The 9,372-nt window shown below is 51.9% G+C and overlaps 1 protein-coding gene and 1 pseudogene across 1 annotated transcript in view; one reads left to right on the forward strand and one right to left on the reverse strand.

The window, feature by feature from the left end:
• The window catches only part of ADA2 (adenosine deaminase 2), a 47,781-nt gene that overhangs the window by 8,250 nt on the left and 30,159 nt on the right, over positions 1-9,372 (reverse strand). The window contains exons 5-7 of the mRNA XM_017882006.1: positions 5,159-5,286; positions 3,359-3,480; positions 2,935-3,044 (exon numbers count right to left, since the gene is read on the reverse strand). Coding sequence (XP_017737495.1) covers positions 2,935-3,044; positions 3,359-3,480; positions 5,159-5,286 — 360 coding nt within the window. The remainder of the gene's footprint in view (positions 1-2,934; positions 3,045-3,358; positions 3,481-5,158; positions 5,287-9,372) is intronic.
• Positions 6,328-6,733, forward strand: LOC108535807 (60S ribosomal protein L32 pseudogene; annotated as a pseudogene).

Genomic DNA, 9,372 nt, shown 5'->3' on the forward strand with positions numbered 1-9,372 from the left:
AAAAAAAAAAAAAAAAAAAAAAAAAAAAAGACCAGGAGCAGAGTTGAGAAAGAAAAGAGAGCTCATTTGTTCCCTGAAATAGTTCCCCTCATTTTCAGAGGCTGTGACTTATATCCCCAAGCCCCTTCCACCCTGGCTCTTCACAGCACCTCCCAGGTCCAGGTGCTTCAGCCCTGAGTTCCTGAGGTGGGCGGGGAAGAAGGAGGGAAAGAGTCAGAGAGAGACCTAAAAAGACCCAGAGAGTCTAAGACACAGAAAGAGAGAATGAAAGCCCTGTCCCAGGAGTCAGGAGGACGCCAGCCGCCACTGCCGCCCATCTCTTGTAGGCCCCTGGGTGTGTCTGTTTCCCTGAGACTCAGTGTCTTGCCTTTAACAGGAAGAGCAACCACTTCAAAACCGTGCTTTTCAAAGTAAGCCACACACAGCCCTGGGGCTCTGTAGTTGAGTGCTTTCGGATTAAAAGGGCACCTCTTGGCTGGGCACAGTGGCTCACACCTATAATCCCAGCACTTTGGGAGGCTGAGGCCTGGCCAACATAGCGAAACCTTGTCTCTGCTAAAAACCCAAAAATAAGCCAAGCATGGTGGTGGGCACCTGTAATTCCAGCCACTCAGGAGGCTGAGGCAGGAGAATCAAGAATCGCTTGAACCCAGGAGGTGAGGTTGCAGTGAGCCGAGATCGTGCCACTGCACAACATCCTGGGTGACAGAGCGAGACTGTCAATAAGTAAATACATACATACAAAATACATACATACATACATACATAAAAGGGCACCTCTTTACAAGGCCAGTTTTGTTTTGTTTTGTTTTGTTTTGTTTTGTTTTGTTTTGTTTTGTTTTGTTGAGACAGCATCTCACTGTGCCTAGACTGGAGTGCTGTAGTACAATCTCAGCCCACTGCAACTTCTGCCTCCCAGGCTCAGGTGATTCTCTCACTTCTGCCTCCCAAATAACTGGGACCACAAGCATGTGCCACCATGCCCAGCTAATTTTTGTATTTTTAGTAGACGGGGTTTTGCGTGTTAACCAGGTTGGTCTCAAACTCCTGGGCTCCTGTGATCCACCCGCCTCGGGTTCCCAAAGTGCTAGGATTACAGGCATAAGCCACCGTGCCACCGTGCCCAGCCTCACAAGGCCAGTTTTAGTTTGTGAGAGTGGGTCGTGTGGGGGCGTGGGTAATGACATATTTTAAAATGAAACAAATATGGTGCTGGGTGCAGTGGCTCAAGAAACTTGGAAGGGATTGCAGTCGGATCCCTCTGAACCACTGCCTATTCCCTGCGTAATCCCTACCTTCCCCGGGGACCTGTCTATTAGAGGTGTTGGCATGACTGCTGCCAAAACTCAAGGCAAGCAGCTGTCCCCTAAGTCCCTTAGTCAGTGCTGCACAAGGAGGGAAAAGGTGACCTGGGAGGAACTTCTGCCCCTTTTGTTTTGGGGCCAGGTCCTTTGAGCAGTCCCCAAAGATCTTCCCCTGGAGCTGCACTCTTTTGGGACCTGGTTGGCTGAAATCAAGAGCTGAAGCTGAGCCTCTGGCAAAATGAGCAGGCTGTGTCAGAGGAGTCAGGGGCATCGTTTAGCCAGGTAGTCACAGTTCATCTAGATTCCATTTTATTTTATTTTAACTATTGAGGCATAGTTATGCTCTGTCGCCCAGCCTGGAGTACAGTGGTGTGATCATAACTCACTGTAGCCTCGATCTCCTAGGCTCAAGCGATCCTCCTGCCTCAGCCTCCTGAATAACCAGGAGGATCGCTTGTAATCCCAGCACTTTGGGAGGCCAAGGTGAGTGGATCACCTGAGGTCAGGAGTTTGAGACCAGCCGGGCCAGCGTGGTGAAATGCTATCTCTACTAAAAATACAAAAAATTAGCCGGGCATGGTGGCAGGCGCCTGTAGTCCCAGCTACTCGGGAGGCTTAGGAAGGAGAATCGCTTGAACCCGGGAGGTGGAGGTTGCAGTGAGCTGAGATCACACCAATGCACTACAGCCTGGGCAACAAGAGCAAGAAAAAAAAAATTATATATATATATATTTGTAGAGACAGGGTCTCACCAATTTGCTCAGGCTGGTCTAGAACTCCTGGGTTCAGGCAACCCTCCCACCTTGGCCCGGCAAGGTGCAAGGGTTACAGGCGTGAGCCACTGCCCTGGCCTAATCCAGATTCTTTTTTTTTTTTTTTTTTTTTTTTTAGATGGAGTCTTGCTCTGTCACCCAGGCTGGAGTGCAGTGGTGCGATCTTGGCTCACTGCAGCCTCTGCCTGCTGAGTTCAAGCGATTCTGTCTCAGCCTCCCAAGTAGCTGGGATTACAGGTACGGGCCACGACGTCTGGCTAATTTTTGTATTTTTAGTAGAGGTGGGGTTTCTCCATGTTGGCCAGGCTGGTCTTGAACTCCAAACCTCTGGTGATCCACCTGTCTCGCCCTCCCAAACTGCTGGGATTACAGGCATGAGCCATGGCCCCCGGCCTAGATTCTTAATGAGATTGCTGAGCTGTCGCCTAAGAAATGTCCTGGTTGTGCTTTGATTTGGTGGGGGGTGTGGGACAATGACAACACCTATGAACGCGCAGATTCAAAAACCGGTGTGGCCAGGCATGATGGCTCACGCCTGGAATCCCAGCACTTTGGGAGGCTGAGGTGGGTGGATCATGAGGTCAGCCTGACCAACATGGTGAAACCCCATCTATACTAAAAATATAAAAATTAGCCGGGCTTGGTGGTGGGCACCTGTAATCCCAGCTACTCAGGAGGCTGAGGCAGGAGAATTGCTTGAACCCAGGAGGTGGAGGTTGCAGTGAGCCAAGATTGTACCACTGCACTCCAGCCTGGGTGACAGAGTGAGACTCGTCTCAAAAAAACAAAAAACAAAAAACAAAAAACAAGTGGGGAAGAAAATGGGATAGAGGAGAGGGAAGGACAAATATCACTACCTTGAGGATTTGCAAAGGGCTGGCTCCATCCTGGACTGTTTTTCCAGACATTAACCCCCAACCCCCACCCCGCATGCTACAGGGGTTGGTGAGGGTTTTAAGAGCCACATCTAGGTGAGCAGTGTGGGACAGAAAAAAGGGCACAAGCAGGGCCATGGGGAATGAGCCCATAACTGTGGTCCAAATGCCCTGAATGCCGTCCTTATTCTGGAACTTTCCTTGTTAGCCAACTGGCTGTCTGCTCTCCCTTCTCCAGTGATGGCTGTCCCCTTCAGGCCTCTGAGAGGGTCAGCGCTGAGCAGCCCTGCCGGGTCAGCAGCCTGAGCCTGTCCCTGGGATTTCAAGAGTACCACAAGCACACTGCACTCCCTTCACAGGGAATTGCTGCTCTGCCCACACAGGCATCCTTGCATGCCCCCTTAACAGGCAGCCCTTCTGTTCACAGCATGGGTTACCAGATCAAACCCTGCCACCACCGTGGGGAACTTGGTTCGGAGCCCCATGGCCGTTCGGATGGATTCTGCGATGACAGCCACGTCTTTGGATCTGTGAGAGACAGAGAAGCCGGGAGACAGTGCCCAAAACCAACAGAGCACAAACCCCAGAGCACTCCCTCCGTGCAGGGCTGGGCCAGCCCCAAGTGTGCAGGAGCCGTTTCCCAAACCTGAGGCACCCCTGCCCTCCTGACCCCATGCCGACCAAGCCATTATGACCCCTGAGAGATATTTAACCCAAATCCATTCTTATTCAGAGACCCTTGCTGGCTCTGGGGGCACCTGTAGTCTCTGAAGAGTAGGTGAAGTCAGAGGACCCACAGGAACAGTTTCATTTGTCTGCATTTAGAGGAGGCCAAGTGGCCTCGTTCCCACCTCTCCCCGCATCTCTGTCGGAGACTGAGACATAGACGCAGTTCAGGGGCAGCTGTCTGTCCACTGGACACCTGCAAAGGGCCACAGGTCACCCAAGTCCCTGATGGGTCGGCTGGACCCAGTAACCATCTGGCCTCTTGCTGATTAAGTCAGCAAGACCCTGGGCACTGCAGAACCCTACAGGGGCAAGGCAGGCAGCATGACAACAAAAGCCCCAAAACACAAGGTCTGGTGCAAGCCCACAACAGGCTCAAGGTCTTTGCCCTGCCACTAGCTGGCTCTCCTGCTCCAATCCTCCGCTCTGTGGGGACAAAGCCCTCCTGGCCCGCCGCTCCATGGCCTCTCCCCGGAGCCTAGGTGAACCTGGGGACATTGATACACTCAGCTCAGCCCTCACACCCTCCTGCCACTGGCCCTGGGAAGGGACACCTGGCACCAGGGAGCCTCTGAGCTGAAGGTGGGCCCATCCTGCAAGCTCCCTCCTGGGGGACAGGCACAACCCCTCCTAGGGGGACCAGCGCAAAGCCAGAGCTCAGCTCCTCCAGGCCCCAGGCCCCAAGGAAGCAGAGGGGGGCACTCAGGAAGACTGGGCACGGGAGGAGGCTCCTGGGGAGTCAATGCCCTCCAGAGCCCAGGCTCACGGTGGGCTAGGCAGATGGAGCCGCTGCCGGATCCCTCCGGTGCCCACCCCATGCCTGACTCCGAGTGATCCCACTGGCTGCTGCCCTTGCGGCTGCGACCATGGACAGGTCCCAGCCTTAGACTGGCTGCTCTTGAAATTGAGGGGAGGGGTCTTATCTGGTAAAGTCAGAAGGACAATTAAGCTACAAAGCTTTCTGTGCTTCCTGGGAAAAAGAGTGGGTCTTTCACTCACGTGCCAGGCCACGCACACGGCACTACTGGAGGTCCCCACATGCAGACCTGAGCCAGTGCCCTCAGGGCATCTCCCTGATCAAGGATTCACACGCAACCACACACAGAACCCAGAGGCGAATTGAAACCAAAAAATGGGCTGATTACCCAAACATTCACGCGAAACCATTATGCTCATAACTGAGTCACCAGGCCAATGTGGGGTCACAGCCGAGAATCAGCTGGGAAATTCACACATTCTTCATTTCAGTTTGGGGGTGAAGACCCGAACTAGAAGTGGCTTCAGGGAGCAATTCAGTGCTGGATCACTGCAATTCTCTACTACTGTGCTCACACACACAGGCACAGCGCAGCTCCTTGGCACCGGCGCTGGGCCTCTCCTGGCCTCCCAGTCCCACTTCTCACCCCTCCCCTCCCAGTCCAGCAGCTCTGCCTGCATCCCAGTCTCCCAACCCGAGCTCTTCAGCAATATTCTCTCTCACCTGTCATCCGAATAAATGATTTTGATTCCAATAAACTCAGGGTGAGTTTCCACAAACTTCTGAGCTACTTCCTGGTAAGTCTTCACTGACCACTCTTCGTCGTGGTGCTCTCCACTGAGCTCATACACCTGGGAAGAAAGCACAACCAGGAGCCGTCAGGTGAGCAGAGAGAGACACCCTTCCCAGCCACCTCCTTCCCAGCCACCCCTGCCCAGCCACCCCTGCCCAGCCACCTCCTTCCCAACCAACTCCTTCCCAGACATCAGCAAGCTCTGGGGAAAGTAGATGGGGTCAGGGGACCCACAAAACAGTTTTATTTGTGTTTGTTTGAGACCAAGTGGCCTTGTTCCCAAAAGTCCAGCCAGGCTGGACTTGTGCTTCCCTTGTTCAGGTCCTCTACAGCCTCGGACATTGTCTCTGCTGCTGCATGGGGAACTCCTAGCTGGCTCTGGGATAACCCTGATGCCCGCCTGTCTCCTTCATTGCTGGGTCACTGCACTTAAAACGGCGCCTAGCACTCGCGAGGGTAGGTGGCCATTAAGCATTTGCATAATGGTTGAAGAACAGGTCACACACAGAGGGAGAGGATGAAAGCCAGAAAGAGTGATCTGAGAATGATGTCATTCCCCACTACCTGCTCACCTCTGCACTGCTTCCCTAACTCCAGGTGCAGCAGCTGCAAGGCAGCCAGTGCCACCAGGGACAGCAAGGGGACACAGAACAGAGTGGGGACAGCTGGGAGTCGGCAGGTGACAAGGAAGCTAAGGGAAGGGAGGTGTGTAATGGGGAAAGGACATCAACAATATCCCTCGAGGCCTGGTGTGGCGGCTCACACCTGTAATCCTAGCACTTTGGGAGGCCGAGGCAGGCGGATCACTTGAGGTCAGGAGTTCGAGACCAGCCTGGCCAACATGGTGAAACCCCGTCTCTACTAAAAATATAAGATTAGCTGGGCATGGTGACATGTGCCTGTTAATCCCAGCTACTGGGGAGGCTGAGGCAGGAGAATCGCTTGAACCCGGGAGGCAGAGGTTGCAGTGAGCCAAGATCACGCCACTATACTCCAGCCTGGGCGACAAAGCAAGATTCTGTCTCAAAAAAAAAAAAAAAGGCCCTCTCTCTTCCTTGGCACTGCCTATAGAGGTGGCAGCCATCTCCTCCTCATCATCATGGACGCCCACAGACCCCTTGTGAAGCCTGATTGTCAAAAAGAGAACCAAAAAGTTCATCTGGCACCAGTCTGACTGATATGTCAAAATTAAGCGTAACTGGTGGAAACCCAGAGGTACTGACAACGGGGTCCATAGAAGGTTCAAGGGCCAGATCTTGATGACCAACATTGGTTATGGGAGCAACAAAAAAACAAAGCACATGCTGCCCTGTGGCTTCCGGAAGTTGCTGGTCCACAACATCAAGGAGCTGGAAGTGCTGCTGATGTGCAACAAATCTCCCTGTGCCGACATTGCTCACAACGTTTCCTCCAAGAACCGCAAAGCCATCATGGGAAGAGCTACCCAGTTGGCCATCAGAGTCACCAACCCCAGCACCAGGCTACGCAGCGAAGAAAATGAGTAGACAGCTCATGTGCACGTTTTGTGTTTAAATAAAACTGTAAAAACTGAAGAAAAAAAAAGAGGCCAGGCGCAGTGGCTCACGCCTATAATCCCAGCATTTTGGGAGGCCGAGGCGGGTGGATCACGATGTCAGGAGTTCGAGACCAACCTGGCCAATATGGTGAAACCCCGTCTCTACTAAAAATACAAAAATTAGCCAGGTGTGGTGGTGCGTGCCTGTAGTCCCAGCTACTCGGAGGCTGAGGCAGGAGAATTGCTTGAACCCAGGAGGCAGAGGTTGCAGTGAGTCGGGATCGCGCCATTGCATTCCAGCCTGGGCGACACAGCAAGACTCCGCCTCAAAAAAAAAAAAAAAAAAAAAAAAAAAGATGTGGGAATTTCTGCAGAGACTGTGGGGTGAAGGAGATAGAGAGCAATAATATGGAGGTGTTGATTACTTCCATGGCCATCAATGAAGCCCTTATGATGTAAAAGGAATAGGGCTGGGCACTGGAAGGGATGAAAAATGCTAATAGACAAGATAGCTACCCTCAGGAGGGACAACATAGTCAGAGAGATAGATTTGACCCACTAAAAAGAACTCACGCCTGTAATTCCAGCACTTGGGAGGCCGAGGCAGGAGGATCACTTGAGTCCAGGAGGTCAAGACCAGCCTGGGTAATGAGTGAGTTCCTGTCTGTAAAAAGGAATGAAAAGAATAATAGAATACGTGCTAAAGAGAAGCACATGGACTCCCAGAAGAAGAAGAAGTTTGTTGTGACTGGATGGGTCAAAGAAGGTTGCTAGTCCTGACCAACGGAACGGTGGCTCCACACAGAGCCAAGAGCTGCCTGGGGGGTGGGGGTTCAAGGAGCCGAGGTTGAGACCAGCAGTGGGGACCAGGAGCTGTCACCTCACTAAGGAAGAAACACCCTTCCTCCTCCTGGGAGTTGGCTCTTGCCTCTGTAGCATCTCAGGAACTGGGTCCTTGGGAGTTCACCTCCTCTGCTCATTCCCACCAGCCCCTTGCCTCACTCCTGTCTCCCAGCCTAGGGGCCTCCCACACCCCTCCAGGCTGCGGCCATTATGTGTCCTTTGTCTCTGGGCAGTCCCTCAGATCCCCGATTTCCCCCAGGCCCACAGAGCAGCACTGCTGCTCTCTGATCTCCAGGGTGCTGCCCTGCTGCCTGGGCAGGGGCAGTGGAAGAGCGGGCAGCGAGGCTCTCTGCTGGTCTTTGCTCTTCTGTTTCCTCTGCTGCCCCCATGAAGCATGGCACGTCACACAGCCCCCTATGCCCTGCACCTGGCCAGGCCACACATTCTGCTCAGGCAGTTTCCCTGACTGCCTGACCTGGCACAGACACTAAAGTTCAGGGCTACTGAACTTCAAGGTGCCAGAGCGTGCCAGAGGGGAGAACCTTAGGTACTGTTCATTCAGGATCTGGTATTGTCCATTATTATTATTATTATTATTATTATTATTTACTGAAGGGGGTCAGAATACATCACCCCAAATAGGCCACTTTAGCAGAAGAAATATTTTTAGCTGAAGGCAATTAAGAAGCAGTAATGAAGAAAGAGCTCTTTGCCCACCTCATCTGCCTAAATTTCCCTTTGTGAAGGTGTCGCCCTCCCCTCTCCCGTACCAGAAGAATCGCCCTTACCACTGGAAACAGAAAGTTGTTACCAAGATGGGTCTGCACAAACCAGCCTTATAAAATCGACCTTATCTCCCATTAGTTTTCTCCATATGTTTACCTGCCCACAAGGTACTGTCCCTAGAAGCCCAAACCCCTTTTCCTTCATCTTGTCACTTCTTCACAATTTACTACCAGTTGTTAACATGGAATATAAGCCCACAGTCTAACTTCTTTGGTGCTTCACATCTTTTCAATGAAGGTCTCCATCTATCTGTGCACATAGCAAATTTTTAGGCTGGGTACGGTGGCTCACGCCTATAATCCCAGCACTTTGGGAGGCAGAGGCGGATCACCTCAGGCAAATCACCTGAGGACAGGAGTTGGAGACTATCCTGGCCAACATGGTGAAACCCCACCTCTACTAAAAATAAAAAAAAAAAAAAAAAAATTTTTTTTAACTTTTTTTTTGCAACAGTCTTGCTGTGTTGTCAAGGCTGGAGTGCAGTGGCACCAATCTTGGTTTACTGTCCGTTTCACTCTTATTCTGTCATGGATACACAGTAGAATACACATGAAGTTGCATCATGTGTGATATCATTCTGATTGGTAATGCCGATAATGGATTATGTGCTTGTATTTAGAAATTTTTTTTTTTTTGAGATGGAGTCTTGCTCTGTCGCCCAGGCTGGAGTGCAGTGGAACGATCTTGGCTCACTGCGACCTCCGCCTCCTGGATTCAAGTAAGTCTCCTGCCTCAGCCTCCTGAGTAGCTGGGATTATAGGCACATGCCACCACGCTTGGCTATTTTTTTGTATTTTTGATAGAGACTGGGTTTCACCATGTTGGTCAGGCTGGTCTTGAACTCCTGACCTCATGATCTGCTCGCCTTGGCCTCCCAAAGTGCTGGGATGACAGATGTGAGCCACCGCGCCCAGCTAGAAAATTTCTTTTTTTTTTTTTTTTTTTTTTTTTTTTTTTGGGAGGGGGTCCCCCCCTTTCCCCCCGGGGGGGGGGGGGGGG

This window comes from Rhinopithecus bieti, unplaced genomic scaffold (assembly GCF_001698545.2).
Source record: "Rhinopithecus bieti isolate Rb0 unplaced genomic scaffold, ASM169854v2 scaffold_1368, whole genome shotgun sequence".
Taxonomy (NCBI): domain Eukaryota; kingdom Metazoa; phylum Chordata; class Mammalia; order Primates; family Cercopithecidae; genus Rhinopithecus; species Rhinopithecus bieti.